We start from the raw sequence: 24,258 nt of genomic DNA on the forward strand, positions 1-24,258 counted from the left end.
AGTCCTATAAATCTACCCTAATCCTCACTAATCTTGGAACTGTATGACAACGGTCCAGTCGCCGTAAGCCAGGCTCCAGGTTTAACCTGGTACATATAGTCCGAGTCCCATAATGATATAAATACATGTCCCCAATTATTGCACAATGTTAGCCTAAAATTATCCACTAATGCGGACGTGACAGAGGAAAGAAAGGTATAAACGGAATGGAATGTAATGAAGCCAAAATCACCTAATGATCCAAAATCACATAATTTGCCTATACAGTCGTTGCCAAAAGTTTTGAGAATGACACAAATATTAATTTCCACAAAGTTTGCTGCTTCAGTGTCTTTAGATATATATACAGTGGGGCAAAAAAGTATTTAGTCAGCCACCAATTGTGCAAGTTCTCCCACTTAAAAAGATGAGAGAGGCCTGTAATTTTCATCATAGGTACACTTCAACTATGACAGACAAAATTAGAAAAAAATCCAGAAAATCACATTGTAGGATTTTTAATGAATTTATTTACAAATTATGATGGAAAATAAGTATTTGGTCAATAAGAAATCAACTGTGGGAGCAAGTGGGAGCAATTATTAGGAAATGGAAGACATACAAGACCACTGATAATCTCCCTCGATTTGGGGCTCCACGCAAGATCTCACCCCGTGGGGTCAAAATGATGACAAGAACGGTGAGCAAAAATCCCAGAACCACACGGGGGGACCTAGTGAATGACCTGCAGAGAGCTGGGAACAAAGTAACAAAGCAACACACTACGCCGCCAGGGACTCATATCCTGCAGTGCCAGACGTGTCCCCCTGCTTAAGCAAGTACATGTCCAGGCCCGTCTGAAGTTTGCTAGAGAGCATTTGGATGATCCAGAAGAAGATTGAGAGAATGTCATATGGTCAGATGAAACCAAAATATAACTTTTTGGTAAAAACTCAACTTGTCGTGTTTGGAGGACAAAGAATGCTGTGTTGCATCCAAAGAACACCATACCTACTGTGAAGCATGGGGGTGGAAACATCATGCTTTGGGGCTGTTTTTCTTCAAAGGGACCAGGACGACTGATCCGTGTAAAGGAAAGAATGAATGGGAGCATGTATCGTGAGATTTTGAGTGAAAACCTCCTTCCATCAGCAAGGGCATTGAAGATGAAACGTGGCTGGGTCTTTCAGCATGACAATGATCCCAAACACACCGCCCGGGCAAGGAAGTGGCTTCGTAAGAAGCATTTCAAGGTCCTGGAGTGGCCTAGCCAGTCTCCAGATCTCAACCCCATAGAAAATCTTTGGAGGGAGTTGAAAGTCCGTGTTGCCCAGCAACAGCCCCAAAACATCACTGCTCTAGAGGAGATCTGCATGGAGGAATGGGCCAAAATACCAGCAACAGTGTGTGAAAACCTTGTGAAGACTTACAGAAAACGTTTGACCTCTGTCATTGCCAACAAAGGGTATATAACAAAGTATTGAGATAAACTTTTGTTATTGACCAAATAAGTATTTTCCACCATAATTTGCAAATAAATTCATAAAAAATCCTACAATGTGATTTTCTGGATTTTTTTTCTTCTCATTTTGTCTGTCATAGTTGAAGTGTACCTATGATGAACATTACAGGCCTCTCCCATCTTTTTAAGTGGGAGAACTTGCACAATTGGTGGCTGACTAAATACTTTTTTGCCCCACTGTATATGCTTAGTTGCAGTCAAAACAGCTCATTAAAAGTATGTCAGTATGAATACTTGGTAGAACTGTAATACAGAAACCAGCTACCCTCTAAATGTACATATAGTGTTGTATTGCTGTGTATTCTTCGAAAAATAGTAATTCTACGGGAAGTGTTATATAAATACATTAATTCCTATAAAATCCTCCAATATTCTAGATGTGCAACTTGTTATGGTATTTGGGTTGCTATAACATTTGGTTTGAAGTGACTGAAGATTTGAGCATGCTTTCTGAAGCCTACAGCCATAGGCCCTACCACTGCCATTGTTTCAATTAGCAACTATGCTCATGCTGGCTTTGGGGTAAGAAAATAAAGAAAACGAAGCCATATTGTTGGTCATTGTCTCACAGGTTCAATGGATTAATCACTTTTTAAAATTAAGTATATTTCAAATGTTGGTGTACTGCCCCTTTAAAATGCCAGTCATTTTTACCAAATAAGACTAAATGTATATTTACATCAACATTCTAAAAACGAAATGATAACACAATCAAATGATGGTAAATTGGCTTAATAGTACTTGTGGATTGTATTTTGGAAAAGAGCTGCACATTATTTAAGTGACATGTATATTCTTGTTTTCTAGAATATGCAAATGACCTGTAATTTTGTGAAAAGTATTTATTTTATTTACATATCTAATGATGTTTTGATAATAATTAATTAGATATTTTGCTATGATTGTTGCTTTTTCCAATAGTTTCTTCTTGGGGTCAAAATTACCCCAGTTGGTAATCCATGTCTGTGAAATATATTGGTGGTATGAGGGATAAGGGAATCCTTTGTGGAGCAGTGTCCACAGAAAACATGGACTAAGGTATTGAGGAGGGAAGAATGCCCCCTACTGGCACTCTAACACAATTTCCAAAAGCATCTGGTCTCCTACCCTAGAGATCAACCAGGCCTGACCCTACTTAGCCTCAGATGACTTTCAGCAGATAGATGCAGTCAGGGTGATCTGGCTGCTTGACATACATGAAAGCATTATGTCCCTCTTTTGGGCTACGGTTTCCCTCCATGTCTACTAATACATAACAAGTCAACCAGGGAACCCTTGTGGTTACACCTGGCATCTTTAAACTAACACATACCACAAGAAGTTGGTGGGTAAGAGAAGATGCATCTGCATAGCAATGGAAGGGGAGGATGAAAAGGCAGTGAGGACTGGAGGAGAGTTCAGGGGTGGGATAGTCTTCTGTTGGTCTACATGGGGCAGACTTTGTTCTCTGGGATTGGCAGCTGGACGAAGGAGCTGCACTTGCTGGGGGATGCCTCCTCATTCTTAGGCTGGGTGTTGCCGCAGACTGTGATGCGTGCTGCTATGGCTGACATCTCGCCCCCCGTGCAGCTCTCCCCCGTCATTCCTAGTCGCTCCGACGTTGCATTCATGTTCTCTGGCGCAGGCTTGCCGGTAAAGAGCTGAATCAGGCACTTCCTGAACTGGAAAAAGGTCAAAGGGTATTAGAACAGCCAACCGAAAAAGAAAATACAGGCAGTGAAGGCATTGGCAATGAAATAAACTTTATTTTGGAGTTCAAAAAGCATATTATTTGTATCTTAATGTGTAGTCTTCTGTTTGGTGCCATTTGAACAGGACCCAGGTGATATCACACTGCCAGGCAATGTGGATATCGGAACTGTCAGGATACTTTAGCTGTGCAGGTAGGAGATATTTATCATACTTATCAAGAGATGCCCAGCACATAACTGCAACACTGCCATAGCTCCACTCAGGAGAATGTTGCACCACCTAGAGCATCCGGACTGGTTGCATCACTGCCTGGTATGGCAACAGTGTTGTTACCTACCCTTACCACGTAGGGGCGGCCCGTCAGGAAGTCCAGGATCCAGTTGCAAAGGGAGGTGTTTAGTCCCAGGTTCCTTAGCTTATTGATTAGCTTTGAGGGCACTATGGTGTTGAACGCTGAGCTGTAGTCAATGAATAGCATTCTCACATAGGTGTTCCTTTTGTCCATGTGTGAAAGGGCAGTGTGGAGTGCAATAGAGATTGCATCATCTGTGGATCTGTTAGGGCGGTATGCAAATTGGAGTGGGTCTAGGGTTTCTGGGATAATGGTGTTGATGTGAGCCATGACCAGCCTTTCAAAGCACTTCATGGCTACAGACGTGAGTGCTACGGGTCGGTAGTCATTTAGGCAGGTTACCTTAGTGCTCTTGGGCACAGGGACTATGGTGGTCTATTTAAAACATGTTGGTATTACAGACTCGGACATGGAGAGGTTGAAAATGTCAGTGAAGACACTTGCCAGTTGGTTAGCGCATGCTTGCAGTACACATCCTGGTAATCCATCTGGCCCTGCGGCCTTGTGAATGTTGACCTGTTCAAAGGCCTACTCAAATCGCCTGCGGAGAGCGTGATCACACAGTCGTCTGGAACAGCTGGTGCTCTCATGCAGGTTTCAGTGTTATTTGCATCGAAGCGAGCATAGAAGTCCGTTAGCTCGTCTGGTAGGCTCATGTCACTGGGCAGCTCTCGGCTGGGCTTCCCTTTGTGGTCTGTAATGGTTTGCAAGCCCTGCCACATCCGACGAGCGTTGGAGCCGGTGTAGTACGATTCAATCTTCGTCTTGTACTGACGCTTTGCTTGTTTTATGGTTCGTCGGAGAGCATAGCGAGATTTCTTATAAGTTTCCGGGTTAGAGTCCTGCTCCTTGAAAGTGGAAGCTCTAGCCTTTAGCTCAGTGCGGATGTTGCCATGGCTTCTATACGTACGGTAACTGTAGGGACGGCGTCATCGATGCACTTATTGATGAAGCCAATGACCGATGTGGTGTACTCTTCAATGAAATTGGAGAATCCCGGAACATATTTCAGTCTGTGCTAGCAAAACAGTCCAGTATCTTAGCATCTGCTGGTGCTTCCTGCTTTACATTTTTGCTTGTAAGCAGGAATCAGGAGGATAGAATTATGGTCAGATTTGCCAAATGGAGGGTGAGGGAGAGCGTTGTACGACTCTCTGTGTGTGGAGTAAAGGTGGTCTAGAGTTTTTTCCCCTCCAATTGCACGTTTAACATGTTGATAGAAATTTGGTAAAACGGATTTAATTTTCTCTGCTTTAAAGTCCCCGGCCATTAAGAGCGTCGCCTCTGGATGAGCATTTTCCTGTTTGCTTAGGGCGGAATACAGCTCATTGAGTGCGGTCTTAGTGCCAGCATCGGTCTTATTATCTAAAATAAATCATGGATTTATTGTGAAGGTCTGCATCAGTGGCTTGTAGTCTATGCGTGGAAGCCAGGAGATGCTAAATGTGTTTATGTTAATTAACGGTTAATTACAGTGAGACCGACAGTTATTTGTTTGACAATCACCGGCTGACAAAACTTTGTGACTGTCACAGCTCTACTCATATCTTATCAATAGATCTTATCAACTTATACATTACAGTGCATGGCGAATGCTGTTAGTTCTATTAGAAAAGAGAAAGTAGATTATTTTTCCACTTGGAACCGGCAAGTTCGATCAACATTATTCATGGTTCCCTCACACGTAAAGGTGGTGTAATTATGAGAGAATTAAGTCAAGGTCAGAATACGGTGTATCTGTAGGCATTTTGGTCCGCCTCTCCTTCGACGGAAGAAAACCGTAACACTCACAGCAACAGTCGCTTTCAAACTAGGGATTTTGTGGCTAATTAAGGTAATTCCGCTCATAGATTATGTATGAACTACACATTGACACATCCAGCCTAAAGAGAGAGTTAAAAAAAATATGAATCACCAAAGTACAGGAGTGTGTCTTTAAATCAGCCATGGGGGGCAATTTAATGCAAGATTCATCTTCTTTTTTATTTTATTGTTGACATTTCTATCCTGTCTATCTATGGATAACAGGGTTGACGTTATGCTTGTCCCACTCAGTTTTACACCACAAAACACCTGCTTTTACGCTATTATTTCATTACGCTGGTATTTCATTTGTAAGAGAAAATGAAATACTAATCACATGCAATAAATAATAATGTTCAGAAATAACTGTCAAAACAATAAAATAACTAGTGCTTTATAATAATGGTGAAATAATAGAGTATTTTTGTGGGTTAATCTTCATAGAAGTCACAGAGGGTGCATGGAGGGACATGTTAAAATGCAGAATTTTGACACTTCAACCAACTTTATTCTTATTGAAAATTGGTGCATAAATTGGTGCATATTGTGGGATTCTGTGTTTTACATTATATCCATTACCATATATATGATTAAATGTTGGCTGTGTGAAGTATCTGCATTTGTGCACTTGAGCATCATCATGAGATTAAACAACTGCTTGCTACATCTGCTTGCCTGTTTGTGTGTGACAAGAACTGAGCAACATGCTGAGACTGCTGCATGTTGCAAAACTGTAGATAACAGCCCAGCAGATACTTTGTCCTTGTGTTTGTATGTGACAATATTGAGCACATGGTGTGACTTGCTGTATCTTACAAAGTTGTGGTTAAATCGGGAGGGGTGGTCATCACGTGGTTTAACTGAGATGGAAAAATACTGAACAACACAATAGCAGGAACTGAGCAACTGTTATAACTAGGGGGTGATACCAGAACAGTGAGAATCTATACATCGACAGAGGGTGGACTCCAAGAAGCGCCAAGAGGCGGGGACCAGCCTGAGCGCCTGAGATAGGCTGAGCAAGTATAAACCACGCTCAGCCTCTACTCTGATAGACATAGTTCCAACCCTTCTGTTGGCTTATCACAGTATATGAACAGCTGTTTTCTTACATCCTGTCAGTTCCCTGTTCTGCCCTGCGTGGTATTACAGTGAGCCCGTATATACAAAAGTTGCATTTGCCATTTATTGCTTAGCTAATAAAAATACAGAGTACAATCAGTGACTCAGTGTTATAACTTGTTCTGATACCAGATTCGAATTGACGCGACCCTAACAATATTTTTTTTTAAAGTGGAACTGACAGTGTTTTGAACAGACAATCATAAATATCAAATTCCCATTTTATGCTACAAAACCAACTTCATAAAAGGGATTTTAAAAATAGGTTATACTTGACTCAAAATTCCATGACGTACAGTAAGGCATTGTTGGCAGAATAGATGGATGCAGATCAATGCATGATCAATATAATTCACCAATACATTTCTTGGTAGTCCAAAAAATGTTGCTATGAGGTTGTCAATCACAGCTGGCCTCGTACATTGTTTGCTGTCTCCACTCATTCGGGATGCACTGTTTCAGTTTCGATGACTCAACATTTTGGACAAAAACGGACGTAGGCTGCGAATGTCAATACAATCAAACTAGCAAGGGCAATGACCACAAGTCAGTCATAACGTGGCTAATAGGCTAGCACATCTTTTTATGTAGCTCTTTATTTAGTAACCTAAAAACCTGGAGCCTAATGTTAGCTAGCTAGCTGCTGGGAAGATGTCATGTGATTAGAAGAATGGGTGAGTAACTGACTTTTTCCCCTCATATCGTTTTTTCAGTGGCTACAGCTAGATGCAGGTGTAAAGAAATATCTAATCGCTTTGCTAGCTAGCTAGCTAGCTAGTTAGCTATGCTGAACTTGAACGACTGTTATTCACTTAGCATATCTCTTGCATTTGTAAATTCCCTCTGGCTATCTGCTATGATTTCAGAATACTCTCATCTGAGTGTGCCAGAGCGCATAATATAATAATGGATGAATTTACGAACGCGCAACACCCGCTGAATATGACCAGTGTAAATGTATTAATGGTGGATTTGGAACTGCCTTCATACACAAGTTGGTGCTTTCAAGGAGAAACCTAATTGAATCAATATGCCTACAGAAATGCATACCAGGGTTAGTTCGACTGATAGCCTTGTTTGCAAAAGCCAAGTGAGAAAGTGCATAGACCTTGGAATTGGTATTTTCTTTTTTCATTTTTTAAATCTGTGAGTGTTATTTGAAATGATATTTTCACTAAAAGCATCTGGTTTCCCATTCTTAGCTACTCTTGGCAACTTGGGTGCCTGATTTTTTTTTTTACTTTAGCATGCACCAAAAGTGAATTTTCCTTATCACACAGTTTAGTGACAAACTGTAATAATACTTGTATTGCATGTTTACCTCTGCTTTCAGTGTTTCTTCAAGGCTGGCTCACTGACTTTTAAGGTGATTATTCATCTCTAGTATATTTTTCTATACAATTTTCAAACTTCAAAAGTAGGCTCTGGTCTTCTGTGACTGACTGTAGCTGGGTAAATTGACCTTGATTACATCCTCTAGTTTGGCAGAAATCTTACATTTCATATTCTCACTCTCATTCAGTGAGTTAACAGCTATCAAGAGGTTTTTGCCAGTCATATCTTTAACTGAGGGCCATATTCAAATTTACAGAATAACTCAAACATGATTATTTTGCTAAAAGAAAATACTAATGTTTATGGTTGACAAACCAACGCTTACAGTGTGAAACCAAAATAAACAGCATGTTAACGCTGTTTTAAACATATCGCTCAAACTGTAAGTGGTTTTGATTGATTAAAGCCCTGAGATTTTGTCTGGAGTCAATTAGAATGGATGAGTAAAGTATTTGATTGAACACTTCTAAGCTACACATATACAGTGCCTTGCGAAAGTATTCGGCCCCCTTGAACTTTGCGACCTTTTGCCACATTTTAGGCTTCAAACATAAAGATATAAAACAGTATTTTTTTGTGAAGAATCAACAACAAGTGGGACACAATCATGAAGTGGAACGACATTTATTGGATATTTCAAACTTTTTTAACAAATCAAAAACTGAAAAATTGGGCGTGCAAAATTATTCAGCCCCTTTACTTTCAGTGCAGCAAACTCTCTCCAGAAGTTCAGTGAGGATCTCTGAATGATCCAATGTTGACTTAAATTACTAATGATGATAAATACAATCCACCTGTGTGTAATCAAGTCTCCGTATAAATGCACCTGCACTGTGATAGTCTCAGAGGTCCGTTAAAAGCGCAGAGAGCATCATGAAGAACAAGGAACACACCAGGCAGGTCCGAGATACTGTTGTGAAGAAGTTTAAAACCGGATTTGGATACAAAAAGATTTCCCAAGCTTTAAACATCCCAAGGAGCACTGTGCAAGCGATAATATTGAAATGGAAGGAGTATCAGACCACTGCAAATCTACCAAGACCTGGCCGTCCCTCTAAACTTTCAGCTCATACAAGGAGAAGACTGATCAGAGATGCAGCCAAGAGGCCCATGATCACTCTGGATGAACTGCAGAGATCTACAGCTGAGGTGGGAGACTCTGTCCATAGGACAACAATCAGTCGTATATTGCACAAATCTGGCCTTTATGGAAGAGTGGCAAGAAGAAAGCCATTTCTTAAAGATATCCATAAAAAGTGTTGTTTAAAGTTTGCCACAAGCCACCTGGGAGACACACCAAACATGTGGAAGAAGGTGCTCTGGTCAGATGAAACCAAAATTGATATTTTTGGCAACAATGCAAAACGTTATGTTTGGCGTAAAAGCAACACAGCTCATCACCCTGAACACACCATCCCCACTGTCAAACATGGTGGTGGCAGCATCATGGTTTGGGCCTGCTTTTCTTCAGCAAGGACAGGGAAGATGGTTAAAATTGATGGGAAGATGGATGGAGCCAAATACAGGACCATTCTGGAAGAAAACCTGCCTGGATCCTGGTCTTCCTGACCAGGTGGTGAGGGTAGGCAACAACACCTCCGCAACACTGACCCTCAACAAGGGGCCCCTCGGAGATGTGTGCTTAGTCCCCTCCTGTAATCCCTGTTCACCCATGACTGCGTGGCCACACACAACTCCAAAACCATCATCAAGTGTGCTGAAGACAACAGTAGTAGGCCTGATCACAGACAGTGATGAGACAGCCTACAGGGAGGAGGTCAGAGACCTAGCAGTGTGGTGCCAAGGACCAAGGAACTGATCGTGTACTACAGGAAAAAGGGGGGAAAGCACAACCCCATCCAAATCGACGGGGCTGTAGTGGAGCGGTTCGAGAGCTAAAAGTTCCTTGGTGTCCACATCCCTAAGGACTTAACATGGTCCACACACCCGCACAGTTGTGAAGAGGGAATAAAAGTGCCTCATCCCCCTCAGGAGGCTGAAAGGATTTGGGCATGGCCCTTGGATCCTCAAAAAGTTGCACCATCTAGCGCATCTTGACTGACTGCATCACCGCTTGGTATGGTAAATGCACCGCCATTGACCACAAAACGCTACAGAGGTTGGTGTGGACGGCCAAGTACATCACTGAGGCTGAGCTCCCAGCCATCGAGGTCCTCTATATCAGGCGTTGTCAGAGGAAGAAGGCCTGAAAAATTACCAAAGACTTCAGCCACCGGAGCCATAGACTATTCACTCTGCTACCGTCCGGCAAATGGTACCAAAGCATCGGTTCTCGAACCAAAAGGCTCCAGAACAGCTTCTCCCTCAAGCCATAAGACTGCTAAATAGTCTGGGTAACCATTTAATTATGCATTATTATTATTTAATCTGCATTGACACTATCTTGCAATGACTCTGTGCACCCTTACAAGACTATATTTACACTATATATACACTGCTCAAAAAAATAAAGGGAACATTAAAATAACACATCCTAGATCTGAATGAATGAAATATTCTTATTAGATACTTTTTTCTTTACATAGTTGAATGTGCTGACAACAAAATCACACAAAAATTATCAATGGAAATCAAATTTATCAACCCATGGAGGTCTGGATTTGGAGTCACACTCAAAATTAAAGTGGAAAACCACACTACAGGCTGATCCAACTTTGATGTAATGTCCTTAAAACAAGTCAAAATGAGGCTCAGTAGTGTGTGTAGCCTCCACGTGCCTGTATGACCTCCCTACAACGCCTGGGCATGCTCCTGATGAGGTGGCGGATGATCTCCTGAGGGATCCCCTCCCAGACCTGGACTAAAGCATCCGCCAACTCCTGGACAGTCTGTGGTGCAACGTGGCGTTGGTGGATGGAGCGAGACATCATGTCCCAGATGTGCTTAATTGGATTCAGGTCTGGGGAACGGGCGGGCCAGTCCATAGCATCAATGCCTTCCTCTTGCAGGAACTGCTGACATACTCCAGCCACATGAGGTTTAGCATTGTCTTGCATTAGGAGGAACCCAGGGCCAACCACACCAGCATATGGTCTCACAAGGGGTACCTAATGGCAGTCAGGCTACCTCTGGCGAGCACATGGAGGGCTGTGCGGCCCCAAAAAGATATGCCACCCCACACCATGACTGACCCACCGCCAAACCAGTCATTCTGAAGGATGTTGCAGGCAGCAGAACGTTCTCCACGGCGTCTCCAGACTATCACGTCTGTCACATGTGGGCTGTAAGCACAACACCCACCTGTGGACGTCGGGCCCTCATACCACCCTCATGGAGTCTGTTTCTGACCGTTTGAGCAGACACATGCACATTTGTGGCCTGCTGGAGGTCATTTTGCAGGGCTCTGGCAGTGCTCCTCCTTCTCATCCTTGCACAAAGGCGGAGGTAGCGGTCCTGCTGCTGGGTTGTTGCCCTCCTATGGCCTCCTCCACGTCTCCTGATGTACTGGCCTTTCTCCTGGTAGCGCCTCCATGCTCTGGACACTACGCTGACAGACACAGCAAACCTTCTTGCCACATCTCGCATTGATGTGCCATCCTGGATGAGCTGCACTACCTGAGCCAGTTGTGTGGGTTGTAGACTCCGTCTCATGCTACCACTAGAGTGAAAGCACCGCCAGCATTCAAAAGTGACCAAAACATCAGCCAGGAAGCATAGGAACTGAGACGTGGTCTGTGGTCCCACCTGCAGAACCACTCCTTTATTGGGGGTTTCTTGCTAAATGCCTATAATTTCCACCTGTTGTCTATTCCATTTGCACAACAGCATGTGAAATGTATTGTCAATCAGTGTTGCTTCCTATGTGCGCAGTTTGATTTCACAGAAGTGTGATTGACTTGGAGTTACATTGTGTTATTTAAGTGTTCCCTTTATTTTTTTGAGCAGTGTACATTCACACTACACTTACACTCTCACACAAACCCAGACACATTCACATGTAGCCTCAAAACTACTACATACATACAGTGGGGCAAAAAAGTATTTAGTCAGCCACCAATTGTGCAAGTTCTCCCACTTAAAAAGATGAGAGAGGCCTGTAATTTTCATCATAGGTACACTTCAACTCTGACAGACAAAATTAGAAGAAAAAAATCCAGAAAATCACATTGTAGGATTTTATTTGCAAATTATGGTGGAACATAAGTATTTGGTCAATAACAAAAGTTTATCTCAATACTTTGTTATATACCCTTTGTTGGCAATGACAGAGGTCAAACGTTTTCTGTAAGTCTTCACAAGGTTTTCACACACTGTTGCTGCTATTTTGGCCCATTCCTCCATGCAGATCTCCTCTAGAGCAGTGATGTTTTGGGGCTGTCACTAGGCAACACAGACTTTCACCTCCCTCCAAAGATTTTCTTTGGGGTTGAGATCTGGAGACTGGCTAGGCCACTCCAGGACCTTGAAATGCTTCTTACGAAGCCACTCCTTCGTTGCCCGGGCGGTGTGTTTGGGATCATTGTCATGCTGAAAGACCCAGCCACGTTTCATCTTCAATGCCCTTGCTGGTGGAAGGAGGTTTTAACTCAAAATCTCACGATACATGGCCCCATTCATTCTTTCCTTTACACGGATCAGTCGTCCTGGTCCCTTTGCAGAAAAACAGCCCCAAAGCATGATGTTTCTATCCCCATGCTTCACAGTAGGTATGGTGTTCTTTGGATGCAACTCAGGATTCTTTGTCCTCCAAACACGACGAGTTGAGTTTTTACCAAAAAGTTATATTTTGGTTTCATCTGACCATATGACATTCTCCCAATCTTCTTCTGGATCATCCAAATGCTCTCTAGCAAACTTCAGACGGGCCTGGACATGTACTGGCTTAAGCAGGGGGACACGTCTGGCACTGCAGGATTTGAGTCCCTGGCGGCGTAGTGTGTTACTGATGGTAGGCTTTGTTACTTTGGTCCCAGCTCTCTGCAGGTCATTCACTAGGTCCCCCCGTGTGGTTCTGGGATTTTTGCTCACCGTTCTTGTCATCATTTTGACCCCACAGGGTGAGATCTTGCGTGGAGCCCCAGATCAAGGGAGATTATCAGTGGTCTTGTATGTCTTCCATTTCCTAATAATTGCTCCCACAGTTGATTTCTTCAAACCAAGCTGCTTATCTATTGCAGATTCAGTCTTCCCAGCCTGGTGCAGGTCTACAATTTTGTTTCTGGTGTCCTTTGACAGCTCTTTGGTCTTGGCCATAGTGGAGTTTGGAGTGTGACTGTTTGAGGTTGTGGACAGGTGTCTTTTATACTGATAACAAGTTCAAACAGGTGCCATTAATACAGGTAACGAGTGGAGGACAGAGGAGCCTCTTAAAGAAGAAGTTACAGGTCTGTGAGAGCCAGAAATCTTGCTTGTTTGTAGGTGACCAAATACTTATTTTCCACCATAATTAGCTAATAAATTCATTAAAAATCCTACAATGTGATTGTCTGGATTTTTTTCCTTCTCATTTTGTCTGTCATAGTTGAAGTGTACCTATGATGAACATTACAGGCCACTCTCATCTTTTTAAGTGGGAGAACTTGCACAATTGGTGGCTGACTAAATAATTTTTTGCCCCACTGTACATAACACTTACATGCGTACCGATGCTACACACACACACTTTCACACTCATCATATGCTGCTGCTACTCTGTTCTTTGTTTTACTCTTATTATTATATATCCTAATGCCTAATCACTTTACCCTGCTTTTATGTACATTTCTACCTCAAATATCCAGTACCCCTTTTTTTTAAAACTCTGCATCATTGGGAAGGGCTCATAAGCAAGCATTTGACATTAAAGTCTACACCTGTTGTATTCGGCGGATGTGAGAAATAAAATGTGATTTCGTGATGCCTCTAAGCAATGTGTCAGTTGAGTGAGACTCCTCACAACTTGTCAGAGAACTGGTGGGCATTTTTCCTGCTGAACAGTGCCAAATTGTATTTCGTCTTCGCCGACAAACGCATAAATTATCATTGCTTTTGTTTGGGCGGTGTCAGCCGTGTAATTGCGTTAAAGCTGTCCAATCAGTAAGCGGCTGTTCTTGTGGTAGTTGTAATGAAACCACACCCTTCCTTAAATCTGACCCGCGTTAGAAGTTCCAAACAAGAAAGTGTAGGCTATATCGAAATAATGAAACTCAAATGCAATTTCAGTAAACAAAATAATAGGGATTTATATCAGCCTAATCAAGGTGTAGATTACATCACACATTCCAGTATTTGAACTTGTAACATGGCTCCATTGTAACGTGGCTTTAATTAAGTGCATCCAATGGCATGTCCACGATAGGTAACGCCAGGAACCGCTTGTGGATCTGACAGCTCTAACACAGTTACACATCTGACACTGGCCAAACAAAAGCAATGACAAACGATGTGTTTGTCGGCTAACCCGTGTTACTGCTGATCTGATTGCATCCTGGCCTTATTCCCAGTACACCTGGGAATGGCTGTCTAAACCATTGGACAACATTAGCAGAAATATAGCCTATCCATAATCTGTTTATTTTCCAGTGAAATGAATAAACAGAGAATATAAAGAGAATATCATCAGTAGCAATGTGTTCAGGAGGAAAAGAGTGAGATACCTGTTTGTTCATGAAGACGTAGATGACTGGGTTGTAGACTGCGGCCGTCTTGGAGAAGAAAGCGGGTGCAGCAGCAAGTCTGGGGTCCAGGTAGATGGTGGGACAGGCTGTGACAATGATGGAGAAGGCGGCGTAGGGCGTCCAGCCCACCATGAAAGCCACAATCATCACCACCACCATGCGTGTCACCTGACGCTCCGGTTTCTTGGCGTTACCCAGCCTGCCATGGGACACCTGAGGGTTACGTGAAAACAAACACCTTCGGTTATTGAGCTAGAAAGTAGGCCGTGTGAGTTTATTTAAAGTATTATAAGAACTTAACTGAAAGGCTTGAATACACCAGGACGTTGCATCCACTCCCAATAGTTCCAGTATTTTATAAATGGGAACTGACCTTTCTCAGCTTCTGTAGGAGCTTCCCATAGCAGTAAATGATCACCCCCAGGGGCATTATGAAGCAGGTCACAAAGAAGGTGATTATGTAGGTGTGATTTGAAATGTTGTTGGAGTACCTGAGGAAAGTAGAACATAAACATTTTAATGACATTTCCAGCATTTGCTACATGGCCTGGTCTTATGGCTGAGTCTGTATTTAAAGTGATAGTTCACTCTTATTAAGCTCAAGTTGATTTTCAAACTGTTTTTATATAGCAATGTCCAGTATCTAGCATTTTTTGAGCCAGACAAGAAATTTATAAAATGGTTTGTAAAAACACCCCAGGAATGTCAAAAACAAACTAAATCTCTAATCTTTCAAGTTAACTGCTACTTTAAGAAGGGGCCATCTGTAGTTGTTGCATCCATTTTTGAGCTGAGTGTACAAAACATTAAGGACACCTTCCTGACATCAATAAGGGATCATAGATTTCACCTGGATGCACCTGGTCAGTCTATGTCCTGGAAAGAGTCCTTAATGTTTTGTACACTCAGTGTATACCCATTATTAACTTATAAATGCCTCATGAGCTTAGTTCAACTGTCACACCCCATGAGAACCCAACATATAAGCTTGTTTTTCTCCAATGTTTGTAAACATTGTAAATGTAAACAACCCCTGTTTAGCCTCAAAACATGGTTAAAACAATCATTTTTGATATCATGGGCGGTCAGTCCTTGCATCCATAGCTCTGTGTATTAATCTGAGAGTGGCTACATTTATCCAGGCCAATGCCTCAGCCTTTTACCAAAACATAGGCGGGGTGTCTCTTTATTATTGTTTCAACCTTAGATTCAGCCTTTAAGGACACCGTAAAGGTGCGTGACATAATGTTGACAGAGGCGGAGGGTCGTATTGGACCGTTCAGATAGGCTTATTCTGCTTTGTACCTCATTTGAGATTAAATTAAAGTGGGAATTCTACAGCTGAAGCAAATCTATGGGACAAAATTGGGGTCCCAGGGGCCAGTTGATGGAAGACTAATTGTGTAATTTCCATTATAAATACCTGTTACCGATACCAAAGGTGACAAGCTGGGGATTCATTCACACAGAACCAGAGACAAAGTCTAAATCAGAGTTTAGGGAGGTGCACCTAACTAAAATGTCCCCACCCACAGTCCTCCAGGCACCCTACTAGTTTAGATTCCCAGCCTAACACATGCCTTATCGGCCTGTCACAGCCCATAGGTTTTAAGGATTTGAGGGGATTTGAATGGAAGTCAACGCAATACTGCGTTGTAAGGTGGAACACTGAAAGCAATTCTATCACGGGTCAACATAACATACTGTACACTCTAATCAGCATAATTTTTCATAAAATTCATAACTTTCACAATGCCTAGAATTGAAAAGTGTACCTCTTTTTAATATTCTGAATCATGTGAATAGTGTGCATTCAAATGCTACTTGGGTTGAATAAACAAATGAGTGGATGCATGTGGACCCCTAGATCTGTTTCCTCAGTCCCTGCTGGGAAGTCAACATGACCCAAATGTTTTCTGACAGAACACAAGCTGTGTATTCGCAGAGGGACAAGTTAGGACACGGATATATTATGTATATCCTTGAATGTGGCTAATAATTGCATTGTTGACTGTATTTCACTGCCTTAGCGTTGGCTCTCTCAATGGACCAGAGGCAGTGCCCATCAGCCCCCCTACCTGCCTCCCTTTGATTAGCAATGCTTAACATCATTACCATGATCTCTAGGAGGGTACCCCGTAGGGCCAAATTAGCTTGGCTCCTTGACTTGAAAGTGTTTTTCCATTGTAAAGGTGAGATAATTTCGCAAGGTGCAATCAACCAAGTTACATACACAAGGCTTAGTCTTAACCTTAAGCTAGTAGTTATATGAAGAGTTTAATTTCAAAATGCTATATATCCACTTTCAGAAATGTTGGTAAATTAGCTTTTATTATTTAAAGAAATTATGAAAGAGGTTGGTCTGTTTTTTCACTGTCTAATCCGGGCATGGGGTTGTTGATGACAGACGTGTTTGTTTAAAATATATCACTTGATGGTTTCATTTCAGAGAGACAATCTTTTAATTTGCAAAATGCTATACAGTGGAGTCCAAAACCTGAAAATGAATAAATTAAATAAATAATTTTAAATATTGAGCATTATTGTATGCTCCAAAACATTTGAAAAGTATGTTATTTTATACTAATACCATTGCACTGAAAAAACGACTTAATTCTCAAAAAGGTAGGGATCAAAATGATTGACACCCCTGTTTTCAATACCTCGCAATAGCTCACCTTGCGAGGATTACAGTCATACTTGAATTGTGGTGGCATTTGCATCCCTTGGCTTTGCAACCATGAAAAACACTTTAAAATGACAAATAGTTACACATCATTCATATTTTATTTTAAACAGTATTGCAACTCCTTCATACTGCAAAACTTTACCTGAAGGCATTGTTCAAAGTACTAATATATGTAATAAGTATGTAATATATTGTATAGAGCGGGTATTCCCAAACTGAGGTGCACGCGCAATGCTGTCGGGGCTACGGCAAATAAAAAATTTAAAAAAAAAATATATATATATATATATATATTTTAAAGGTTTTATTATCTTCACATTTTCAAACAGTCCATTTATATTTTCCAACAGGGCTATGGTTTCATTCTCGCCTGGTTGGCCTCATTTCACTGCCAAAAATAAAATTAAACCATCTAGTGTTCAGCGAAATAACAACACAATGTCAAATACAGGTAGCCTAGTCAAATAATGAACATCCATTTACATTAACCGTTACTCTCTCGCGGGAATTTCACTATGTAGCCAAAAGTAGCTGCAGCTCATGTTGGTATCTGTACTGGTGGCGCAAAAGCCATGACAGGGAGACATAGTGGAGTGGTAACGCGCGTGCAAGCAGTTGCTCCCGACGCCACTCGAGTACACTGCAGCATCCACCGAGAGACTCTTGCTGCCAAGGGAACGCCTGAGAGCTTGAAAGACGTTTTGGACACTACGGTGAAAATGGTTAACTTTGTTAAAGCAACTGCACCATGCAATGATATGGGCAGCGGCCATGTAATGCTTTTACGACATACAGAAGTACGCTGGTTATCAAGAGGCAAAGTATTAACACATTTTTTTTAAATTGAGAGATGAGCTTAGAGTTTTCTTTACTGACCATCATTTTCACTTGTCTGACCGCTTGCATGATGACGAGTTTCTCACACGACTGGCCTGGGTGACGTTTATTTCTCACCTGAATGATCTGAATCTAGGATTACAGGGACTCTCTGCAACTATAATCAATCTATTAAGAAGTTTATTCCTACATTAACGAGGACAACACACAGGTCTTTCCATCATTGTATGATTTTTTTTGTGTGTGTGCAAATGAACTCAAGCTTACGGACAATGTCAAATGTGATATAGCGAAGCACCGGAGTGAGTTGGGTGTGCAATTACGCAGGTACTTTCCCGAAACGGATGACACAAACAACTGGATTCGTTATCCCCTCAATGCCTTGACTCCAGTCCACTTACCGATATCTGAACAAGGGAGCCTCATCGAAATTGCAACAAGCGGTTCTGTGAAACTGTAATTTAATCAGAAGCCACTGCCAGATTTCTGGATTGGGGGTGCGCTCAGAGCATCCTGCCTTGGCAAATCGCGCTGTTAAGACACTGATTCCCTTTGCAACCATGTACCTATGTGAGAGTGGATTCTCAGCCCTCACTAGCATGAAAACTAAATACAGACACAGACTGTGTGTGGAAAATTATTTAAGAATGAAACTCTCTCTAATACAACCCAACATTGCAGAGTTATGTGCATCCTTTCAAGCACACATTTCTAATTAACCTGTGGTGAGTTATTCACAATTTTCTATTAACAAATAAAGGTTTTATATGTAAGATGATTAAATAAAGAGCAAAATTATTTATTATTATTATAATTTGTGCACTGGTCCTATAAAAGCTCCTTGTCACTTCCCAGGAGCTGGGTTGTGACAAACTCACACTCATTCTTATGTTTAATAAATGTATCGTATAGTGTGTGTGTGTGGCAGGCTTTCAATGATGGCAAAAAACAACATTTGAGAGTGCGCTGACACTGGTGCTAGAGCCAAGTTTGGCATTACTTCCTATGCACTGAACGGTGCTGTATGAATGCTACAGAGTGATGCTGAAGTAAATGCTTTCTAATCAACATTACCTTGCTCTTGTATAGAATTAACACCATACAAAACAATAATGTGTATCCCTTCACTTCTTACAAAGAAATACATGGACCTTGAGCATTTCCTCCAGTGACAAACTCTTATCGGGGAGGGGTCTGTATTAAAGAAAATAATTTGCTAATCACACCCTTCTAGTATGTCATGAATTTGAGGATTCCATTGATAATTGTGTGTGTATACATTTTTTTTAAATGGTATTGGTGTTACTTGATTTAAATGAAGGGAAATTACAATGTGAGCAAAATGATTATGATAATACGTTTGTCAATTCTTTTTTTATGGGTTGATGAATTCCATTTAAGAAAATCCAAAATGACCTAAAATGTGTCATTGGGGTTCCTACCGCTACTGTTGGTAAATTACAACGTTATCATTATAGTAAAAAATGATTTAAAGTCATTAAACTGCCATATTAGTTGATTAAGAATGGGCAGACTTACCCAAAGGCATTTAAATAAATACAAAATGCCATGCCCAAATGCCACTGCAATTCAAAAATGACCCGTTTGTGCCTGCGTGCGTTTATGATACAAACAGGAGGTCGAAGTTGCTGCCTCTCACCAGTTTGGCTCGCAGGTGGTGCCGATCTTGCTGACTGTGTAGCTGCACCAGCCGAACACAGGAGGGATCGTCCAGATGAAGGAGAAGGTCCAGACAAACAGCAGGCCCATTGCCGCATGCTTCCCCCTAAGACGAACATTCCCCAGAGGCCGGCAGATCACAAAGAAACGCTCGAAGGACAGAACTGCCAGGGACCACAGAGCCACAATCCCTAAGAGGAGACACAGACAGTCTGTAGGGCCCAGAAGAAACATGTCTACCCATTTGGCTGTGACTATATTCATTAAAATAACAATGAATTACACACATCTTCATTAAAAACATGATCTTGATAAGTAAATTAATACAATTTCATTCTTCCACCAGAATATATAATCCGGACAAAAAAATCTGTGTTAGTTATTTTGGTCATGTTTCCACAGACACGCACCAGACGTAAATCATGTTTGCATAGTTGCTACGTAAAATGACTGCTCGTCCGTTATCAAAAATGGTTGCTATGCAGGCAGACTATAGTTGTTGTCGCTAGCTAGCTAGACAACTTCAGCTAACTCAGTCACGCTTATATTAACCCCGCTTTACCAAACTAAATGCAAAGCTAGAAGCAAGGGGAAATAGTGTGTAAATTCAGATAAATGCAAGAGATGATTTGGACAGCAACCTGAATATGATTATATTCTTATGGAGGGTGACAAATAACTCAGATGAACCTGTTAGCAGGCATAGGTGTGCCTGTTGGTGAATACAGCACGGCTTGGAATGCTGCTCGTCCAATCAGCATCTATGATCGAAACAACCCGTTTCATAAAATATGCTAAACACTACTATTCTACACTTCACTCTACCTAAAATGGCTTACCTTGACTTTGAAGTCAACCTAGGCTGGACTAGGTTGACTAGCTGAAATTTGCCCCCTAATTTTAAATCCCAGTGGAAACGGTGTTTTAGTCTCCTAGTCTTTAGACCATAAACCACATTTAGTGTCCTTATTGGCCAAGGTCACGCCAGACGTTCTTATATTAGCCAATCAGCAGCCTATATTCCTGAGACTTCAGGTTCATTCTTGTAGGACCCCTGCCCTGTCAGCGCAGAAATCAGATAACATTGCTTTCCATCCTGACGAACTACACTTTTCCTCTTGTGTACAATATCCTTGGTGTCTGACATTTTACTGTGCGTGCGTCTAAAACATAAGTGTTTTAAGATTTTTTATGTCCCGTTGGTTTTGTTGCTAAGTATTGTCTGTTGTTGTATTTTTCCATATATGTTTGGCTAGCTCGCGTTGCCGCTAGCATTTACACAAAGAATGCATTAGTAGTGTATGTTAGCATGCCTAGTAGCTTTAGCCGTTTGTTAGCATTTGTCATTTGAGGTGATAGGCTATTTCCTTTGTATATGTAAATCGCTCATGCTCTGGTGTTGGTATTATGTAGACTGTCCAGTATTGCTGTTGTTGATGTACAGGTCCACTAGCCTGTTTAGTAGAAACTAGCCCTGCAGAAGGAAAATATGCCTACATTTATATTACCTCCCTTACAGAACCAGAATCTGTCAGTTTCAAGGGTGGCGTGAGTTTGTCTGTGTGGATCCTTTCTGTCCATTAAAACCCCCTTAACTAGAAATACTGTCTCGTTGTTCTGGATGGACATTGCTGTAGTGGCTACTACCAGCCTGGAAATCAGCACCTGAGTTCTATTTTAATGGTCCTTCGATTTTGTAACCAACATATTTCACAACCATAAAATTATATTTGGCTGTTCCAGGTAGAACACTCAAAGTACCCTTTGGTGAAAAGGTTATACCTGGAACCAAAAAGGATTTGGTTTTACTACAGGGACAGCGGAAGAACACTTTGTTCTAGGTAGACCTTTTTTTCTAAGAGTATGTACAGAAAGTATTCACACCACTTGACTTTTTCCACATTTTGTACTGTTAGTGGGATTAAAATTGATTAAATTGTAAAACAAAAAAAAATACTCTGTCAAAGCGGGAGAAATTCGGACATTTGTAAAAATAAAAAAACTAATATGTTGATTAGATAAGAATTCAACCTTTGGCAGCGATTACACCTGTAAGTCTTTGGATAAGTCTCCAAGAGCTTTCCCCACCTGGATTGTGCAACATGTGCCCATTATTATTTTCAAAATTCTTCAAGCTCTGTCAAATTGGTTGTTGATCATTGCTAGACAACCATTTTCAGGTCTTGCCATATATTTTTAAGTAGGTTTAAGTCAAAACTGTAACTCGGCCACTGTTTTAGGATATTGTCCTGCTGAAAGGTGAATTAATCTCTGTGTCTGGAGGAAAACAGACTGAACCAGGTTTTCCTTTAGGATTTTGGCTGTGCTTAGCTCCATTCAGTTTATATTTTATCCTAAAGAACTCCCCAGTCCTTAAACAATTACAAGATACTCATAACATGATGCAGCCACCACTATGCTTGAAAATATGGAGTGGTACTCAGTAATGTGTTGTATTGCATTTGCCCCAAACATTTTGTTTTCAGAACAACAAGTTAAATTGCTTTGCCACATTTTTTGCAGTATTACTTTATTGCCTTGTTGCAAACATGATGCATGTTTTGGAATATATTCTGTACAGGCTTCCATCTTTTCACTCTGTCAATTAGGTTAGTATTGTGGGGTAATTACAATGTTGATCCGTCCTCAGTTCTCTCCTATCACAGTCATTCAATTCTGTAACTGTTTTAAAGTCACCATTGACCTCATGGTGAAATCTACCGCAACCCAGTTAGGAAGGAAGCCTGTATCTTTGTAGTGACAAGGTGTGTTGATACACCATCCAAAATGTAATTAATAACCTCACCATGCTCAAAGGGATAATCAATGTCTGCTTTTTAATTTAACCATCTAACAATAGGTGCCCTTCTTCGCAAGGCGTTGGAAAACTTCCATGGTTTTTGCGGTTTAATCTGTGTTTGAAATTCAGTGCTTGACTGAGGGACCTTACGTATGTGTGGGGTACAGAAGTGAGGTAGTCATTATTGCACACAGTGAGTCCCTGCAACTTGTGACTTGTTAAGCACATTTTTATTCCTGAACTTATTAAGGCCATTTCAGCTTTTCATTTTTTATTAATTTGTAGAAATGTCGACACCCTTGTGTGCAAAAAAACCCATTTGTTTACTAAATTAGATCAGTTATTATAATTTTAAACAATGATGATCATATCTATTTGTCTGTGTAATTTTGCCATCAGTTTTATGTACATTTTTCAGCACCACAAAATGCACTACAAAACTGCCAAATGCACTACAAAAGATGGATGGATTCCTTTCTGCAATGTATTATCTGTCTTTAAAAAACTGTCCAAGAAACCAAATGAATCAAACAATCAATCAGTCTGACTTTCAAACGCTATTATTTTGCTACATTTCAGAATCTAAACAGCTCCAACACTGACACCTGCAGCAACTGTGCGGTTACACCAGCATCCCAGGTTACTTATTCAAAAACATTACCATAATCCATGCTGAACTTACCGAAATAGGTGACAGCAAAACCTTCCAATATGCAAGCCCAATTTCCAAGAAAAAAATACCCTTTGGCATTTGTTAGAAAACTTATTGTTCCACCGGTGAGTGACACAAGGAAATCAGCGACAGATAAATTAACAATGATATAATTTAAGGGCTGTCTCAGCTGTTTGAACTTGTAAGTGGCCAACATAACAGTAAAATTTTCAAAGAGAGACAGAGACGTCACAACAAACATTAACGTAGCCAAAACTGCGAAATTCCAAGGTGCAAGATGTGTTATTGGACCAGTGAACGGATCAGCGTGTGGTTTGTAGATCTCGCCTGTCTCGTTAAAAGAAACACCATTTACTGCAATTCTTATATTATCCATTGTCCATGTCAAAATAATTGCACTTGACTATAGAGTAAAATTCCTATTGCACTCGTGGGTTATGTAAAGGGTCAGCGATCTTGTGGTCCATTACACATTTTCACAACTTAATTTGTACTCTCCTCCTCGAAACTGCAGCATGCCCAGAGTCGCGCGTAAAGAGCATTCGTTTGAAATAATTACTGGATCAACAGCCATTCCTTCATTTTTTTGCATACTTTTCTTTGAGTAGGCTGTACTTAAGATCTTGATATCCGCATTTTGCATGAAAGCACATATTTTAGACCAAAGCGACGAATCCACAGTTATTCAGAATTCAAGGCTGTTTAAAGAGTGAGTCTGTATCTTAAAAAAAACAGCAACGGTAAACAAAACCGCAAAAGCACTGCTGCAAATAAACAAACACTTTCTTAATTAATATGTACGGACCGAATCTGAGCCTTGAGAAGGCTTACCAGCAACTGAATTGGTAGGTGACTTATGTTGCCTGTAGTCGACTCGCTCGTAACAATTCGAGCGTCACTCCTGACCTGGAGGAAATGTAGCCCCAAAGGCCAATAGATGGCGATATTGAGTCGTGTCATCTTACCATCCAAATGCATTGTATGCAGCCGGCAATACACTTGTATCCCTCGTGGACCGATTCGTACCTACAACATTCTCCATTCGGACTGCATAGGTGTCGATTTCCTCAACTCTATTTAATGGAGAGAAGGCGAAAAAACGAACAAATACTTTTATAAAAAAATTAAGGAGAAGCGAGAGAGAGTGAGAGCTAGCT

The 24,258-nt window shown here is 41.2% G+C and overlaps 1 protein-coding gene across 2 annotated transcripts; it reads right to left on the minus strand.

Annotated features, from left to right (window-relative positions):
• Nucleotides 1–1,599: 1,599 nt before the first annotated feature.
• On the minus strand, nt 1,600–23,945 carry LOC110502316 (vertebrate ancient opsin). 2 transcript variants are annotated; one of them, XM_021580253.2, is made up of 5 exons: nt 23,111–23,945; nt 19,609–19,819; nt 14,796–14,913; nt 14,402–14,635; nt 1,600–3,162 (listed from the first exon to the last, which is right to left on the minus strand). In XM_021580253.2, exons 1-5 carry the CDS (start codon nt 23,475–23,477, stop codon nt 2,926–2,928), a joined length of 1,167 nt encoding a protein of 388 aa, XP_021435928.1. In that variant the 5' UTR covers nt 23,478–23,945; the 3' UTR covers nt 1,600–2,925. The 2 variants fall into 2 exon arrangements, with proteins under 2 accessions (XP_021435928.1, XP_021435929.1); XM_021580254.2 differs by lacking the exon at nt 23,111–23,945 and adding an exon at nt 20,468–21,140.
• Between the last annotated feature and the right edge of the window lie 313 nt (nt 23,946–24,258).

Source organism: Oncorhynchus mykiss, chromosome 23 (genome assembly GCF_013265735.2).
Source record: "Oncorhynchus mykiss isolate Arlee chromosome 23, USDA_OmykA_1.1, whole genome shotgun sequence".
NCBI classification, from domain to species: Eukaryota; Metazoa; Chordata; class Actinopteri; order Salmoniformes; family Salmonidae; genus Oncorhynchus; species Oncorhynchus mykiss.

Bases quoted from the DNA above. Each gene is read 5' to 3' on its own strand.
- LOC110502316 (XM_021580253.2), bottom strand. From the start codon at position 23,477: ATGGATAATATAAGAATTGCAGTAAATGGTGTTTCTTTTAACGAGACA. The intron at 19,820-23,110 runs GTAAGTTCAGCA...GTCTCCTCTTAG, and splicing joins TTTTGCTGTCACCTATTTCG to GGATTGTGGCTCTGTGGTCC. The intron at 14,636-14,795 runs GTCAGTTCCCAT...CGTAACCCTCAG, and splicing joins TCCTACAGAAGCTGAGAAAG to GTGTCCCATGGCAGGCTGGG.